Raw genomic sequence first — 18,507 nt, forward strand, 5'->3', positions numbered from 1 at the left:
AAATATCAAACAAACAAAATATAATAATTTCATAAATAATGAATAATAAAATATCAATAAATTATGAAGAATATGTAAAAAAGAATAAATAAAATAAGAAAATATATAAACATATCAAAATATAATATAATAAATAATTCAAATAATATCTAATCAAAAACAAATAAAATACAAATAAAATAAATAAATTAACAAAATAATCAATATAAACTATTCTTAAATAATACAAATTAGATAAAATTATTTTATGTATTATAATTATTTAATTCAAACACAGATAAATGGTTTGATGCATAAAATAAAAATTAATTATGGTTTATTATTGGTTACCATTTGGTAACAAAGTTTTGAATCTAAAGATTACCTTAATTCAAAATACAACTAATATCAATGTTATAGCGTTGTATATGTTGAAAAATGTTAGTCAAAATAATCAAAGGTATAATGATATTGTTTTATGTTTTTCTTTTATTTATTTCTTTACATAGTACTAAACAAAAATACATTGATAAAATATCAAATATCAATCAAACAAAACACTAATTATTTAAAAAATTATAAAATAGAAGAACAAATGACATAAATGATAAATATTCAAAATAATATATAAAGAATAAAGTCATTAAAAAAATAATGATAGGAAAAATTATGTTTAATGAAAATAAAACAATACTAGTTATCATAAAAATAAAATACTTGATAACTTTATAGTATTTATAATAACTTGTTTATGATATTAACTTTAAACAGAGGATTTAAATAAATAAACAATAAAACATTCATACATTAAATAATTTAATTCACACCAAAAATGTTGTTTATAACATAGATAAGTATAAAAACATTGAACAACTTCTTTAAATTAACAAAGAATAACTCAAAGTCAAAAATATAACAAATAATACAAAAAAAGAAAAATGAGAAAGCTATGCTATATAATTTGATACTTATTTGATGTACCAAAACAAATAAAAGAAGTTTCTTCAAGTTACATGAAGTATGAAATATTATTTATAAATCTTTTAGATTCAAATAAAATTAAATTATTAATAATAAGTTATTATAAGTCAATTGGAAAATAAGATATTTTATTTTATATTCCTTTATTCTTGACTCTGTTTTCATGTGTCAGGATTTTCAATATGAAAAATTATGATATATGAAATACTACAAGAACATTACTTTAAAAAACAAATACATTAAATGAATTTTTGGAAATTTCCTTAAAAAGAAATCATTAATAAAACACTTAATTGTCGTTGGATGCAATAAAGATTTGGAACCCACAAGAAACAGAGCATGCATTTCCTTGTTCATTCCAAATGATTTTTGTAATTTCTGGTCGTTTTGAATTGACAAGAAGAGGGTTTAAAGTAAATTGTTTAACTGACTTAGTTGTATCCATAATAAATGCATTCCAAAATACTATATCATCATTACAACACCCGATAGCAACCACTCTATGGTTATGAGATGTAGCAATAATACGTGGAGAATTAAAATGAGTTAATGACAATTCATTAACAAATTGTTTTGTGTTTATATCAAAACAATATAATGATGACGATGTAATAAGGAATAAACATTGATATCCTACATCCATTGAAATAACATTTTTGTCTAAGGATATAAATGTTTTATTTGAACCTTTTACAATAACTAATTTTTGTGAATCATTTATTTCAGAAATATAATAGATGGCTCCATTATAAGTAAGTAATTTAATAATGTTATTTGCAGAATATGAAATATAACTTGTTAAGTTTTTTTTAAAGGCATTAACAATAGTATAACTGTTTTGTTCAACAAAAATATAATTATATTCATCTAATGGAGTACAAGAAATAATTCTTCCGGGAGATGAACAGTTTGTGCTTTCAATTTCTTTTTTATTCAAATCACAGAAATAAATTTTTGAATAAATACCTTCTTTCATACAAAACATTATTTCTTTCTGTTCTAAACTTAAACAACTACAAATATATTGTCCATTGAGCTTTTCGATACTAATCCTTTCATTTTCTTCTCCATTTCTTTCAATAATTTTGAATTCTTTTCTATTTTCAACTATTAGATTCATTCCTTTCATTCCGATAATATCTACATTTTCTCTTTCTTTTCTTTCAATAACTTTAAATGGAATAACTGATTGGATAAATCTTACTTCTGTTACTTCTTCTTTATACTTGCTTGTTTCTTCTTCTTCCTTTTCTGTTGTTTTTATTTCTTTCTTTGAAACAATTTGATTCATCCATATCATTTCCCTCTTTTCTTTTAGTCTTCGTTGAACAAGTTCAATGTTTTCTATTTGAAATATTTCTATTTTTCTTTCTAATTCATTTATCCTTTTTTCTTTTTGACTAACTTCTTCTTTCATTTTCTTTTCTGTTTCTTCTTTCATTCTTTTAAAAGTTTTCTCTTCAATTTCTTTTTTTTCAATTATTCTTTTCATTTTGTTAATTTCCTCTTCCATTCTTTTTGTCTTTTCTTTCTCGTTATTAATCATATCTTCTACCTCTTTGTTTTTCTGTTTCATTTCTTCAATTTCTTTATCTTTTTGAATATTTTCTTCTTTTATCTTTTTGTCATTTTCTTCTTTTAAGTTAAGTTCATCTATTATTCTTCTCATTTCAGTGTTTTCTTTCTCGAGTTCCTCATTTCTTTTTTGAGTTATGTCATATGTATTTTGGAGTTTGCTTGTTTGTTCCTCTAATTCCTTTAACTTTTCTTCGTTAGTATGTAGCGGTGCATCAACATTATCTTTCTTTGTTTCTTCTATTTCTTTTTTCAACTGCTCTATCATAGCATTTTTTTCCTTTAATTGAGTATAGTATTTTCTACCTTCATTATTTTTTTTTCATTTTAAGAGTTGTTTACAAACATTCTTATTTCATTCTCTTCATTTCTTTTTAAAATTAACATTTTTAGTATTTCATAGTCACTCATCAATTTTATGGATTTGATTTTTTTTAGTTCTTGTCATTATTCTTTTTATTCTTTCATTAATATTATTGTCATATAACAATAGTACAGTACCTATAAAAAATATATAAATGATATTTATTACAAATATTTGTTATTTCATGTATATTAAAATTTACAACAAAAATTCACAAAAAAAACATTTCCATTATTGTAGGTATTTTGTTATCTTTTTATGTAAAGGCATTAGTCTCATTTACATATTCATCAATTTTTCTATTATTTTGATAATGAGAATGAAAAGTGACTAAATCATTTCGATATGAATAACACAAACTTAGTGCTATAGTAATTTATTAGAATTATATAATACTTATTTAATAGCAAATCACTTAAAAAAAATTATAACAACAATATCCTACAATTTTTATTTTTTTAAATTACTCATTGAACATTCACTTTACTCTCTTACAAGATTTATTAACAATATCAAAATTACTAAAATGAATATTATAATAAAATCACTTAATATTTCTAATTTCAATTATAATTGAATATTAAAACAAAATTAATATAAAAAATTCATTAAAACAATATTAACCCTTTTTTGTTTTACAAAAATCTTTTTTAATACCAAAAATTTTTAAATTATTTATAAAAAATAATTAATTGTATATTAATTGTACTTAGTCTTAAAAGATATTATTATAAAACAATATCTTTGAACAACTATGTATTTTATTATAACAATTCCCGAAATTATTATCTTCAAAACAAAGTAATATGAAATAGAATTGTATTTATTTTTTTGTTCCTTTTTTTCAGTTTAAATAGTTTTATAAATTCTAAAAGTATAGTTTTTTATTATAAAAGAATAACTTTTGAGAAGAAACTATAAAAAATAGTAAAATTAAAATAAAAATATAGTTTAAAAAAGAAATAATTATTTTACAAATTATGTCATTTGAAGAAGAAGAAGTTAAAGAAATTAATATTCAATGTGAAAAAGAAGGATTTTTTCCAGTGGACTACTCTGTTAGTAGACAACGTCAAGTGTTTAATAAATATTTTCAACAAGTATATGACATAAAATGGAATAAAATTGGAGAATTAAAGAAGAGTAAAAAGATAACTGAGATTGAACTATTCATGAATGGACAGGTTATGAAGAATGGAATGCAAAAATTGAAAGACAAAGAAAATAAAGTGACAATGAGAATAACTTTTGACCTTCAATACATTCATCAAGTTTGTCCAGAGTTTAGACAAATGATAGTAGAATATAAAAATGAAGTATTACAACAAGAAGTTAAAGAAATGGAAATTAGCATTGAAGATGAACTAGACAATAACAATAAAATTTCTGATGATAGTCAAGAGGAATTAACTGGTGACTATATAAAAGAAAAAGAAAAACTTCTTCATTCAACCAAAGAAGAAACATTAAAAGAAGAAGATAATGAAAATGTATTAAAAGAAGAAGATAATGAAAATAATACAATTGAAAATGAACAAAGTGAAGAAAATGATACAATTGAAAGAAGAAAGGAAAGAACTCTTTCAGTTATTCAGTATAAAAGACTTAGAGCTATTAATTATATTCGTATAGAAAAATTATTTGAAGAACCATTTCTTCCAATGCACCAAAGTTTTTTTGTATTTGAATTTTGTGTTTATGCCATACAATTTGGACAATGGGAAACAACAAGAATATTTCAAAGTTATAAATCAATAAATGTTGAAAATTTAGAAAAGCCATTAGATTCTTTTAAACCATTTGGACATCTTGTTGTAAAATTACAAAATAAAAGTGAAATGGGACTATTTTTTTATGATGAAATATATGGAGAAATGATAGAAATCAATCAAAATAATTGTAATCATATCTTTTGTTCTAAAAGAGAAAAGTTCATTGATGTTTATATCTCATTTAAAGGGTCAATTCCTTTCTTAAGAAAAACTTCTCCTATGCATTTAACTCATGACCAAATGAGAATTGAAAATTATTTTCAACATACTATCCTTCCTTGTTGGGAATCATTTGAATCTTCAAGATTACAAGTTATTTGTATTTCTCTTCATCCAAGTTCATGGAAAAATATTCATGAAGTAATTAGACAATGTTCAATCTCTCAGTCAGACCTTAAAATATCTAATGAACAATCATTTTCAAAATTATTGAAAATGAAAGAGTATATTATTCCAAAATCATTTGAATTTGGATGGGAATGGATGATTGAAAAACTATTACAAGAAAATATTATTGTTCCAAATCAAATTACACAAGAATTTATTGATGAAATAAACAAATATTCATTTAATGAATATAATCTTCATTTTAGATTCTTATTAAATACCATTGAAACAAATAAATATCATCGTGCTTTTGATATTATGAAATTAATTCCATCTAAAAAGGATTCTTCAATTGATTTTACTAAAAAAATATTTTGTGTACAAATAACACCTTCCTCTATTACTTTTCTTCCACCAAAAATACGTTCATATTCAGGTGAAATATATTTAAAAAATATTTGTTTTTCAAAATTATGTGAAGGTAATGGTAATTTTATTTTAATTCAATTTAATAAAGAAGATGCCATGACAAATGAATATTTAATGACTGTAATGAATAATGTTGTTACAAAACCATTTAAAATGATATTTAGTAATTCAACATATGATTTATATTGTTTTCTTCTTACAACAAATTGTGTAATTTATATAAAAAAAGGAATAACAATTAATATATCAAGAAAAGATATGGCATTTAGTTGTATTAATGACCAAAATCAAATGTGGTTATTTAAGCAAATTGTTGAATTATGTAAAATAGATATGAAAGATTCTCATGAACAAAAAGATGGTGTTAATAGAGTAAATGATTATTGGAAACATGTTCAAAGTTTATATGAATTATATGGAAGAGGAGAGTATATTGATCAAATAAGTTTAGATACTTACCGATATTTAAAATTAATCAATATTTATAATAAATATAAGAATAGATTAGATTGTGATTGGAAAGTTGATTATATTTTACCTCGACAAAAATGGGAATTTTTTAGAGACTTTAGTGATTCTACTCTTCGTAAATTATCTCTTAAAGGTGAAATGAAACCATCTCTCTCATTACAAAAAATTATGATTGCTTTTGGGATTGATCCAAACACAGTAAATTGTCTTATTAAACCAAGAATTGATATTGTTGATTTAATAACATATGACATTTATAATTTGATTAGATATATCAATTTAAATCATTTAAAAAATATTCATTTGATTTATTATCCACCTGTAAATCATTGATAGCTTTTTATTATTTATTTTTAGAAATAACCAAAAAAATAAAATATTAGAGATTGTAGAATGAATATCAATTTAGTTTTGAAAATGATACTTTCTTATCTCTTTTTTTTCTTGAATCCCTTTATATCTTATTCACCTAAATGAAGAGATGAAAGTGGTAATTCTAAAATAAATGTTTTAATTTACTAATTTATTATTTTTGTTTTTATTTTTAAAAATTATGGGTTTAATACTTTTCTTTAATAAATAGTAATAGTAACAAAAATAACACAAAAAGAATATTTTAGGTAAAACAAAAAAAGAAATGAATCACATGTAACTATTACTTCAGAAAAGGTTATTTTCAATTAACATAACAAACAACATCCAACAACTACTCGTTAGCAGAACTAATAAAAATATATGACTTCTTTACAACTGAACGTAATGAATACATACAATCAAGAACTAAAGAGAATCAAATGTCTTGCATATTCTGGATACATGGATAACAAAAGAATTATACATGTTTCAATTAATGCTATACTTTAAATGAAAAAAAAGTTTAAAAACAAAAGAAACCTACTATTAAGAAAAATTAGGGGAAAGAACTTAAAATAAAAATAACATAATAAAAATAAATGAATAAGAGATGAAAATAGCAATATACAAATGATAAATAATTATTCTACTGTAATAAACCACTATAATAAGACTCTATAATAAATTTAATAGATGAGTCCCAAGTGAGGTATTCAATACATTCACAAAGACAAATTAATAAAATATGATTATTCATACCAACTAATATACTTTGATAAATATAATTTAAATGTGCTAAAAAATTATTTAGATAAGGTAAGTCTTTTGATAATTTTCTTCTAACTCCTTCACAACTTAAAGAAATTTTAAGCATAGCAGCACATAATTCATTTTCTTCTTTATCATTTTCTTTAGAAATACCATTAAGAATAATAAATAATAAATCATTTTCTTCAAGTAATTTTAATATCAATTCAGAAGAATGAGTTGATATTAAAGAATATAAACAGTCTAATGCCATCATATATACTGAATTTTTTAATCTATATTGAAATAATTTGATTATTAATTTATAACTTCCCATTAAAAGAAAAGTAACAGGATCATTTCTTGTTAAAATTGATAATACTCCCATTGTGCTTTCTAATGATGGTGATTCAATTAATATATTCTTATGTAAAATATTTAAGAATTCATGATTCTTTAATGTTTCTTCTACAGCTGTTTTTCCACTTTCTAAGTATAACCAAACTGAATGAATTGTTTTATCATATAATTCTTGTTTACAAACCATTTCAAAAATCATTTTAGTTTCACTTTGTTCAACAGGACCATCAATAAGGACATGAAGAGGACATGGGAATTTTAAACCTTTCATCTTAAGTTGCATCATTCTTGTTTTTCTTAGTTTTTTGATGTGTCTTAAAATACCCTTCTTTCTTTTTCTATTTTTATCTTTCTATTTTTCTTTTTTATTTTACGCATTGTTAGATGAACGTTATATTTGTTTATTCTCCTTTTCTTTTGTTGTTTTTACTATTCCTCCTTCTATTTCTTTGATTCTTCTTTTAGATTTCTTTCTTTTTTTAGTTTTTTCCTAACGAAAGAGATTGTTTATTAATCTCTGTGTCTTTCCCGTTCATTTGGTCATAATATATTCATTATCTATTCAATTATATCTCTTTGCTGATTTGCTATTTTAGGAAGAATCATTAAAAAAGATATTTTTATCTGTTTCTAATTTCAGACTTGATTAAATTTTGAAGTTCTTGTTTATTAATTCTGCTAATTGTTACTGGTGTTGTAAGTACTTTATTTTTGTTTTATATAACGAAGGAAATTTAGTAAGACTTAATAAATTTAATTATTCGAATTATATTTTTTTATGTCTTAGATCTTATCAACTGACTGACAATGGTTTTCGTTATTTCTTCTTCTTTTTTTAGCAAGAAGCTTATTATTCATTTAATAATAGCATTACTTTTATTAATAGAGCAAAACAAAGAATCTCCTTGATAACCTCTATAATATTGTGTTATATTTTTGTTATATCTTCAAACAAAAATACAATGAGAATTTTGTTTATAAATAACATCTATTATCTTTTCAATATTAATATCTTTGTTTCATCTATAAAGTGACTATTACATTTACTCCAAAAATAAAAAAGCTATTGTTGAATGGACTACTCTATCTTATGACACAACCATACAACACTATGAAATTATCTTAGTGAACAACTTATTTAAAAATAATTTTATTCTTAAACACTCAAAATCATTCTGTTTCAACTCTCTTTTTTATTTAAATTTTTTTACTCATAAATTTTTGTATTGAAACTAAACACCCCTTATAACTATGTTAAGAATATTATAAATTAAACTAATGTTTAAAGTTTTTGTTGAAATAAATTTCAAAAAAGATATTATAAAAATTCTAATGCAGTAATAAATCAAAGATAATCTTAGAAATATTCTTTTTTAAAACACTGATAGAGTAACTATTAAATATCATTAATTGAATAATTATGATTCTTAAATTCTTATATAAAACAACTTTTTTATATTAACTATTTTATTCTATATTATTTAATATTTCAATCAATGATATTATTATTTTATTATATCAATTATTTGAAATAAACTGTATATAAGATAATTATTAATTACTTATATAAATATAACATTTTATTCATAAATTTTTTATTTGTTCTATTTTTTAAAAATAATTCAACTCTTCATGTTACTAAAAACCACAAATTTAAGTCTTTAAATAAAAGATATCTTACATATTAAATTCTTTATAATGTCTATAGTATTTATGCACATAAATAACCTTTTTATTTCTATGTTTTCTCTAAACTTTTTTTGGTTGAGAAGAACTTTTGTATCTAAAGGTATATTTTATTGTTTCGTTTATTCTTTAAATATCAAAATAAAATGCTTCAATTTATAAAGCAAAGCAACTAACAAATTCAAATAAAAACTCAAAACCAAAAGTTTTCAAATTACTATAAGGTTTTGACAAATTAAAAATGAACATATTCAATTATACTTCTCTAAGCAAAACTAATAACTAAAAAAATAAAGTACATCCTCAAAAAAAAAGCCATGGAAAAGTAAAGAACTTTCAATAAAGAATAACTCTTTTCATTGAAGGGTAATACTAATAAAGAGTAATATCTATTATTCTATAAATATCTTTTCAGTTAAAAACTATTTATCAAGAATTAGATATGTTTAATTAGCAAAAGTATGCTCCTGTATCACTATTATTAAATAAAACATTTCATTATATTATGAAACAATTCTTTTGCAAGAAATCATCATGAAGAAAGAGAGTCTTTAATACCAGTCAAACAATCTCAAGATATTTTTTAATTAAATTTGAATAATAAAATAATGATATCTTTTTAATTCATAAGTAAATAAAAAAAAAAGAAAAGAAAACAATAAAACCCTTTTATTAAAAAAAAAAACTAATATAATCAATAAACTATGCTCAAAAGAATAGAACGAGAACAAAGAAAAGATAATGAAACAGACGTAAAGCCAAAAGCCCCATGGTCAAGGTGTTTGATTTTAGCATCACGTGGAGTATCAGCAAAGCAAAGATATTTAATGCAAGACCTTATTTCAATGATTCCACATAATAAAAAAGAACCAAAATTTGATGATAAAAGACATTTTCATGAAATTGCGGAAATATGTGATTTAAGAAATTGTGATACATGCATTTTCTTCGAAAACAGAAAACATACTGATTTATATTTATGGTTTTGTTGTGCACCACATGGACCTTCTATTAAGTTTTTTGTAGAAAATATTACTACTATGTCTAATTTAAAATTAACAGGAAATGCTTTAAAAGGTTCAAGACCCATTATTAGTTTTGGTGCTGAATTTGACTCAAGTAATGAAAATAAAATTATAAAAGAAATAATATCAAAAATATTCCATGTAGAACAAAATTATCCAAAGTCAAAGCCATTTATTGACCATATATTACAATTCTCTATTGTTGATGATCGTATTTGGATGAGAAATTATCAAATTGTTGATGGAAGTGGTAATGAAAAGTTATCACTTGTTGAAATTGGTCCAAGATACTGTATGAGATGTATCAAAATACTTTCTGGTTGCTTTAGTGGGTCAGTTGTTTATTTAAATGAAAAATATGTTTCTCCTAATGTTATTCGTTCTATGGAACGTCGTGAAGCTCAATTATCTGCTGCTCGTTCTAAACAAATAGCAAAAGAAAAGAGTGAAGAACAAAAGAATATTGTTGAGAAGAAATCAATTTTAGATGAGGTATTTGATAATGAAGTGAAGATTGAAGAAGATGAGAAAGAAAATAAAGAGAGTTCTAATTAATCAATTAAGATTAATTATGAGTAATTTGATTGCTTTTACTATTTTTTGTTATTTTATTTTATTTATAAAAAACCCTCTTTAAAAATGATCAAAATATTCACACATTAAACACTTACTTATGTTAAAGATAAATACATTACTAATTCTGGTATTACTTTCTATTGTAGTAGAAGCAAAAACTATACAATTTTTCCGTCCAAACTATAATAATATGACGCTTAGTATTACTGAAGAAGCAATAGATTATCTCAAAGAAATTCATAGTTTGATTCCTATTACTGTCATTGGACCAAGAAAATCTGGAAAATCATTTCTATTAAATTCATTAACGAAAACATCTAGGTTTGAGTTAGGACATGGTTCATTACCTCAAACAAAAGGAATTGAATTTCTTATAAAAAAAATATATAACAAAGAACATGAAGTCATTTATTTTGATACTGAGGGATTATCAAGTAATCCATTAGGATTTGATAAAAACATTGTCTTATTTGGTTTAATGGGAAGTTCTCATTTAATTATTAATGTTAGAAATGAATTATTATTTAATGATGTATTATCTTTATCATTGATGTCTCAATTAGCTCAATATTATCATCAACATCATATCTCTTCATTCCATTTTCCAATATTGACTTGGGTTGTAGAAGATTATAATCAAGTCATGAAAATGAATGAACACGATCTTCTTTTTAATCATTTCTTAAAAGAAAAAGATAACCCTGATAATGAACCATTAATAACTGAATATAATGAAATTATTCAAACTATTAAACAACTCTTCCCTGTTCAAAGACTATTTGTCCTTCCTGAACCTATTGATGATCATTATCAATTTACTAATTTAGATAATATTAAATATGATATACTTAATCAACAATATCGTAATAAAATCGAAGAATTAAAACAATGGATTTTTACATCTGAACCATTCAAATTACATGAAATAGTTACAGGTGAACAATATGCAAATTATGCTAAGAATTTTATCAATGAATTAATGAAAGAAAAAATAAGTCCATTAGTTTCTCATATTGCTGAATATTTTGGAGAAAGTCTTTTAAAAGAAGTTTTAGATAAATATAATCAACGTATGGGAGCTATTGTATTACCAGCTGATTTAGATTATATTCAAGAAAAGAAGGAATTATATGCTAATGAATCTCTTTCTTTATTTGATAAACAAATGTATGGATTAGATAATCTTTTATCAACACAATCATTACGTACTAAACTCATTAATTCTATCAATGAATCATTTCAATTATATATATTTTCTAATGAACAACAAAGCCATTCTTTTAATTCAGGTGTTATGGAAGAATCATTAATGATTATTAAAGATAAGTCAAAGTCAGTAGCTATCACAATGAAAGATGTTGTCTTAAATCATTACCAAAAATATTCTGTTGGTCCAACAAAACAATATTATTTTAAATTATTAAAACGTCAACTTGATCTTATTACTGATGATATGAGATGGGATGTATTAATTAGTGTTTTATTATGTTTATTTATTTCATTCTTAATAATGAAATTTACTAGAATGAATTTCTGTAAATCATTAACTTTAAGTATTATTGCATTTACTATACTAGCCTTATTCATGGTATTTTCAGTATGGCAATTGTCTATATTAGACACTATTAAACTATTGTTCTTTGCTGTTGTTGGATTATCTCAATCACAACTACTTATCATTCTTACCTGCTTTTGTTGTTTAGTGGTTTTTTCATTTTTTTAAATTAATTAATTAACTTATTCTCTTTATTTTCTTTTTTTTCTGAAACAAAAAGAGACAATCTTCAAATCTTTAGAAGTATTGAAACGATGGAAAATATAATGAAATTCCTTCATTTAATGAATGACCTAAAACATATCCCAAGAACAGGATGGGTTTATAACAATGTTCCTAATCCTGAAAGTATTAGTGATCATATGTATCGTATGGCTATTTTGGCTATGATTTTTTGTCCAAGTCATTTAGATAGAAATCATGCAATTATGGTATCCTTATGTCATGATATGGCAGAGGCACTTATTGGAGATATAACACCAAATGACCCTGTCACTCCAGAAGAAAAACATAAACGAGAATTAGTTTGTTAAGAAAGAATATCCTTATAACGGTGTTAAGTTTTAATTTTTTAGAATGCAATCACAGAAATGAGTAAATTATTACCAAACGAAATTGGTGAAGAGATTAAAAATTGTTGGATTGAATTTGAAGAGAAAAAGACAGAAGTTGCTCAATTTTGTGCACAATTAGATAAGATAGAAATGTGCATTCAAGCAGATGAGTATGAAAAAAAATTTGGATTAGATCTTCATCAGTTCTTTACGTCTATGCCAGAAAAACCAATTTCTACTGTTAAACCACTTTGTGAAGAATTAATGAAAGAAAGAAAACAAACTAAATGAATTAAGTATAATGATGTTTAATTTTTTTTAATAAGCCAAAGGTGCAACAATTGCACATTCAATAAGATAAGAAAATCGTAAAATAATCTTTATAATTAATAATCTTAAAAATCAAAATGGAACAAATAACTGAAGAAGCAATTAATCAAAGCATAATTGAAAATGATATCAATAAAACAATTCAATTATGTGAGCTATACCTTAAAAATATTGTTGTCACAGGAAAACAATCAAAAGAAGTTGAAAATGTGTTTATTCATTATCTCCATGCTATGTCAAATACTGGTGAATATGAAAAAATTAAAAAAATGTTCGACCAACTATACAGCAAAATAAGTGATGCTTCAAGTAATGTTGCTATAATGTATATTAATGTTTTAGTTCTTAATGATAAGATAGAGGATGCTGCTACTTTTTCAGCTCATTACTTAATTGAAAAAAAGAGAATAAATGAGCTAAGTGAAGAAAAAGAAAGTGTTGAAAAAATGATAAATACTTTAAAAGGAATCAAATTAGATAATACTTCTAATCCTCAAATTGTTGAATTAGTAAACCAATTAATAACACAAATATTAAAAGAAGTAGATTGGGAAAATGAAATTAAGACTCAACTTGAAAATGTCTTAAATACTGATCTTGTTCAAGAACAAAAAGATGATGAAGAAACTGAAGAAGTAGAAGAGGTTATAGACAAAAACAACTACCAAGTTTCACAAGTTACTTTCTTAAATATTTGGACAAGAAAATTATGGAGAAGTGCTTGTAGTCTTCTTGACTATATAAAAGGTATAATGAGAAAACCAACTTGTAATGAAATAGTAATGATTGGTGTTGGTGCAGCAACAGTAATTGGAGGAATTTATGCCTTAAGAAAAATGAAAAAATAAGTAATTCTCTAAAACTTTTTTAATTTTTAACTTTTTTCTTAAAACAAATACAAAAATTAATATAGCCATAACAATATTAAATTAGTTTATGGATTAAGTCTGATTGGATCACGAGGGAATAATGTGACTTTACGAATATTAGGAATACCAAGATAAAGCATGGTAATACGTTCAAGTCCAATACCACAACCAGCATGTGGCCATGATCCAAATTTGAATGATTCAATATAATCTTTAAGAGTTGCTGGATCAACACCCTTTTCAATACATCTTTTCATTAAGAATTCTGGGTCATGAATACGTTGAGCACCTGAAGTAATTTCTTGACCTCTGACAAAGACATCATAAGAATTAGAATAATTTGGATCATCAATATCTGGCATAGTATAGAATGGTCTAATAGCAGCTGGGAACTTATCAAGAATATAGAAATCAGTATTATACTTAGCTTTAATTAATTCACCAAGCTTAACTTCTTGTGGGGTGGTGAAATCATCATAATCACCAATAGTTTCTCCAGAAGCTCTTAACATTTCAATAGCCTCCTTATAAGTTAATCTTAAGAAGGGTCTATAGATTAAGTCTTCAAATGGATATTGTTTTCTAATAACTTTAAGTTCATCTGGGAATCGTTTTGGAATTTCATCAAAAATAAAGGTAAATAACTTTTCCATAACGTCAATACATTCATGATAATTTTCAACAATTTCCATTTCAATATCAAGTCCTTCAAACTCTGTTAAATGTCTTCTGGTATTAGAGTTTTCAGCTCTGAAAACAGGTCCAACTTCAAAGACTTTACGGAAATCTCCCATAATAGCCATTTGTTTATATAATTGTGGTGATTGTGCAAGATATGCCTTTCTATCAAAATATTTAACTTCAAATATATTACTTCCTCCTTCAGATGAACATCCAATCAATTTTGGTGTATGAATTTCAACAAATTTTTGTGAAGTTAAAAATTCTCTGAATAATCCACAGCAAGCTGATTGAATTCTGAAAATAGCAATATTTGTAACAGTTCTTAAATCTAACATTCTATTATCTAATCTAGTATCTTGTGATACTTTAACATACTTTTGTGCTGAAGCCTTTTCTTTTAATAACTTAGCGTATTCATCTTTTAATGGTCTCTTTGTAAGATCTTTTCCTTCATTATCCTTCAAAAATTTAGCAATTTTTTCATCAACTTTAGCAATATCTTCTTCTTGTTTCTTAAAAACAGAACTTGGGAATGTTAAATCTTCAATTTGCATTGGAAGTGGATATTCTGCAAGAGAAACAACTGCAATTGAAGTAACATGAATTTCAACATCTTGTTGAGTAGCTTTTTCTATTGGCTTTTCAACAGCTTTGACAATACCAGTAATGTCACAAATTGATTCAGCTGAAATTTTTTGACAAAATTGAACAAATTCTTTAGAAATAGTTTCTGACTTCATAACAAGAGCTTGGCATGTATAAATTCCTTTTCTAAGGAATAAAAATACCATATTTCCTTTACCTCTTACAGCTTGAACACGTGCTCTAATAGTAACTTTTTGTTCTGCAATAGCTGGAACAAGTTCTTCAATTTCAGTATATTTCAATCCTGTTTTATAACATGGTTGAGATTGGTGCATTGGCATAACTTTGAAATTTTCACCTGAGACAAGCTCTGGTGTTTTCAAAAGAACGACTGGTGGGAGTTGTGGTTTCTTTTCTTGAGTAGCTGCCATAATAATTTGTAGTTCAGTTCATCTATGCATAAATAGGGGTTTCTGTTAGTCAGATTATTGATTACTACTTTCCTTGAATTTTTCTTTTTTGTGTCCTTCAAAAAGAATGTGGTTATTTTTCCTTTAAATTACATCTAAATTCTCTAAATTATGCCTTAACGTGGACCTATTTGGTGATTCGTCATCTAAAAGGAGATTGATTTTTGTTATTAATCACATAAGAAAATTTCATATGAAGAACTAAACAAGTAATGACTGAGGGTCAATTGGAAATTCCATCATTAGGTATTGATGATGCTTGTGTTAATAAAGCATTTGAGGATGCCGAAGGTGATGTTTTTGAATTTGCAAATTTGTTAGCTAAACAAGTTGGTCCTTTAGATGATGAAGATGAACTATTGCCAGAACAGATTGTTAGTGATGATGATAACTCTAATACAAAAAATTGGTAACAAACAATTAAAAGATAACAAAAACTAAGTGTCTGATGAATGAGTAAGTTTTTTGCTTTTATTTCCTTTTTAATACACTTATTAACATCAAATTTTGTTTTTATAAAATAAAAAATCTGCCAATAGAACTTGAAAAGAGATTTAAAAGGAAATGAGAACTGTTCTTCTCATTTTAATTGGGGTTTTATTACAATTTGTGACGACAAGTTATTCACCAATACTCTTGTCAGGAGATAAAATGCAAACAGTTATTTTATCTCCACCATTTCAACAATTGGTTGAATCTCCTTGCCATGAAGGAAAACATAAAGGTGTTATTCATGTTTTTAAAAATACCTCAGCAAGAAGAGTTAAGTTGAGGTTAGACTTTTATAATAATCCACCGAATAAATTAGAAGTATATTTATATACCCAAAATAAGTGTATCATCAAAACAATATCAAAATCTCATTTAGCAGAACTTCGTCACGTGGTTCAACCTCATCAAACAATTAGTGTAACAATTATTTCAAGAAATGAAGAAAAAGGATTGGACAATGATTCACGGACTGTTATGCGTGTTCGTTCAAATCAAGTAATTGTGAAAATGCCACAAAATAGAGGTATAACTTGTCCTGATTCTACACCATTATTAGGAGAAAGATATTATCAAGGGAATGGACAAAAATGGTATAGACTGAAAGTAAACAAAGGAGAAGAGAGAATTATCACTACATGTAGTTCATATACAAGAGTGCCAGTTAAAATAGAATTATTTGATAATTGTGGAGGCAAACCAATTAAATATGAGACTATGAAATGTAATAATGAAAATGGTAGAGTAATTCGATTTAAAGGAAAATATGATGGGAATGTATTTGTCCATGTAACGGCACTGCCAGGAATGAGAAAGAACAAACAAATTAATAGTCAAGTAATTAGAAGAGGAAATGGTGGAAAATACATTAGACGATTTTATCAAATGCTTGACAGATATTCTATAGAAAGTTTTAGTGATAAAAATCAAATGTATAATAATGAATGTAATAAGGCAAGGGTGTCAAATAATATGTTTTTATCAGATAAAATTAATTTCATTAGAACTAAAAAGACATTAAATAAGAGTAGTAAGAGATACAAACGATCTGTATGGTATAAAGTATTTGTACCAAGAAGAGGGACTATTAGTGTTAATACTTGTAGCTGGCAAAGTACAGGATCAGCTCATATTGAAGTACTAAAAGATTGCAAAGGGGAAAGTATTTCAGTTGAAAGAGCAAAATGTCAAAATGGACGAAATGAGAGAATAACAATAAGAGGAAAAAATCAATCAAGGTGGGTTTATTTAAGAGTTGAAGAGAATGATGAGAATGATGGAGGAAATGTGATGGTGCAAATAAATAGAATTGGGGCTAATAGGCAATTTAGGAGAAGGTTTTTCATTCTAAGACCATTCTTCCGTCGAAGGCGGTTTACACGATCTCCAATTTTTTGGAAGCGAAGAAACCAAAAGAGACAAATAAAGAAAAACAAAAATAACAAAAAAATAAAGAATGAAGATATTAAGAAAGAATTAGACAAGAAGAAGAAACAACTGGTTAAAGATTTCGAAAAATCAATTCAGAAGAAAAACCAAGAAATAAGAAATGTTACAACATCTGAAAAGAAAGAATTAATTAAAAGTAGTGAACATCTCAATAAAACACAAACTAAACAACATCCAATAAAAGAAATACCTAAAGAAAATATTGAAATACATTCAAGTAATCATAGTATAATAATGATATTACTTGGAGTTGTTTTAGTAGTATTACTTGGAATTAGTATCATTATAATAGTAAAATTAATGAAGAAGAAATCAAATTATCAAGACATTCCTTTATAATATCAACCGTATATTTCCTGTTCTTTGAAGATAAATTAAATAAAGAACAAACTCAATTATTCCATTTTTTCTGGTTATTATTATTTTTTTTTTCAATTTTTAAAAAAGATGAATATAACTTATTAAATGTATTTCAAAATATTGTTATTTAACTCCAAACTATTAATGCTAGTCAATGTACTTCATAAACTCATTCATAATCTTATAAACCAATTCCAATGTATTAAATAATCTAGTCATAAGGAATTAATTTCATACTTTTATTAGTTCAATCTTTAAATAAAGAGACATTTTTAAAAGTTAGAAATTATTATGATAATACCTTCTCTCTTAAAACTCTAAAGATGATTATTCAATTCTTCACTACCCATTTATATATTCTCATTATTTCATTGTTCTCAGTTACTCTTATAACAACAGTTTTATATTATTTCAAATATATGTCCCATAATGTGTGTTTATTCTCAGAATAATTAAAAATAAAAATACTAAAAAGTCTTTGAGTAGAAATAATACTTCTAAATATTTTTAATACTT

The 18,507-nt window shown here is 24.5% G+C and overlaps 10 protein-coding genes across 10 annotated transcripts; 7 read left to right on the forward strand and 3 right to left on the reverse strand.

The window, feature by feature from the left end:
- Nucleotides 1-1,249: 1,249 nt before the first annotated feature.
- Nucleotides 1,250-2,803, reverse strand: ENU1_040640 (hypothetical protein; the record flags this gene model as incomplete). The annotated part of the gene is made up of 1 exon (XM_008857538.1): nucleotides 1,250-2,803. The coding sequence occupies one exon, from the start codon at nucleotides 2,801-2,803 to the stop codon at nucleotides 1,250-1,252; it is 1,554 nt and encodes a 517-aa protein (XP_008855760.1).
- A 1,076-nt stretch (nucleotides 2,804-3,879) lies between these two features.
- Nucleotides 3,880-6,231, forward strand: ENU1_040650 (hypothetical protein; the record flags this gene model as incomplete). Its single annotated transcript, XM_008857539.1, has 1 exon — nucleotides 3,880-6,231. The coding sequence occupies one exon, from the start codon at nucleotides 3,880-3,882 to the stop codon at nucleotides 6,229-6,231; it is 2,352 nt and encodes a 783-aa protein (XP_008855761.1).
- Nucleotides 6,232-6,898: 667 nt separating this feature from the next.
- ENU1_040660 (hypothetical protein) lies at nucleotides 6,899-7,645 on the reverse strand (the record flags this gene model as incomplete). Its single annotated transcript, XM_008857540.1, has 1 exon — nucleotides 6,899-7,645. One exon carries the CDS (start codon nucleotides 7,643-7,645, stop codon nucleotides 6,899-6,901), a length of 747 nt encoding a protein of 248 aa, XP_008855762.1.
- A 2,104-nt stretch (nucleotides 7,646-9,749) lies between these two features.
- Nucleotides 9,750-10,625, forward strand: ENU1_040670 (ribosome biogenesis protein, putative; the record flags this gene model as incomplete). The annotated part of the gene is made up of 1 exon (XM_008857541.1): nucleotides 9,750-10,625. One exon carries the CDS (start codon nucleotides 9,750-9,752, stop codon nucleotides 10,623-10,625), a length of 876 nt encoding a protein of 291 aa, XP_008855763.1.
- Nucleotides 10,626-10,743: 118 nt separating this feature from the next.
- On the forward strand, nucleotides 10,744-12,369 carry ENU1_040680 (guanylate binding protein, putative; the record flags this gene model as incomplete). The annotated part of the gene is made up of 1 exon (XM_008857542.1): nucleotides 10,744-12,369. The coding sequence occupies one exon, from the start codon at nucleotides 10,744-10,746 to the stop codon at nucleotides 12,367-12,369; it is 1,626 nt and encodes a 541-aa protein (XP_008855764.1).
- An 86-nt stretch (nucleotides 12,370-12,455) lies between these two features.
- On the forward strand, nucleotides 12,456-13,046 carry ENU1_040690 (metal dependent phosphohydrolase, putative; the record flags this gene model as incomplete). Its single annotated transcript, XM_008857543.1, has 2 exons — nucleotides 12,456-12,725; nucleotides 12,777-13,046. 2 exons carry the CDS (start codon nucleotides 12,456-12,458, stop codon nucleotides 13,044-13,046), a joined length of 540 nt encoding a protein of 179 aa, XP_008855765.1.
- A 116-nt stretch (nucleotides 13,047-13,162) lies between these two features.
- Nucleotides 13,163-13,933, forward strand: ENU1_040700 (hypothetical protein; the record flags this gene model as incomplete). The annotated part of the gene is made up of 1 exon (XM_008857544.1): nucleotides 13,163-13,933. The coding sequence occupies one exon, from the start codon at nucleotides 13,163-13,165 to the stop codon at nucleotides 13,931-13,933; it is 771 nt and encodes a 256-aa protein (XP_008855766.1).
- An 86-nt stretch (nucleotides 13,934-14,019) lies between these two features.
- ENU1_040710 (aspartate--tRNA ligase) lies at nucleotides 14,020-15,654 on the reverse strand (the record flags this gene model as incomplete). Its single annotated transcript, XM_008857545.1, has 1 exon — nucleotides 14,020-15,654. One exon carries the CDS (start codon nucleotides 15,652-15,654, stop codon nucleotides 14,020-14,022), a length of 1,635 nt encoding a protein of 544 aa, XP_008855767.1.
- Nucleotides 15,655-15,905: 251 nt separating this feature from the next.
- ENU1_040720 (hypothetical protein) lies at nucleotides 15,906-16,106 on the forward strand (the record flags this gene model as incomplete). Its single annotated transcript, XM_008857546.1, has 1 exon — nucleotides 15,906-16,106. The coding sequence occupies one exon, from the start codon at nucleotides 15,906-15,908 to the stop codon at nucleotides 16,104-16,106; it is 201 nt and encodes a 66-aa protein (XP_008855768.1).
- A 151-nt stretch (nucleotides 16,107-16,257) lies between these two features.
- ENU1_040730 (hypothetical protein) lies at nucleotides 16,258-17,970 on the forward strand (the record flags this gene model as incomplete). Its single annotated transcript, XM_008857547.1, has 1 exon — nucleotides 16,258-17,970. One exon carries the CDS (start codon nucleotides 16,258-16,260, stop codon nucleotides 17,968-17,970), a length of 1,713 nt encoding a protein of 570 aa, XP_008855769.1.
- Nucleotides 17,971-18,507: the final 537 nt, after the last annotated feature.

This window comes from Entamoeba nuttalli (genome assembly GCF_000257125.1).
Source record: "Entamoeba nuttalli P19 unplaced genomic scaffold asmbl_2759, whole genome shotgun sequence".
Lineage (NCBI taxonomy): Eukaryota > Evosea > Mastigamoebida > Endamoebidae > Entamoeba > Entamoeba nuttalli.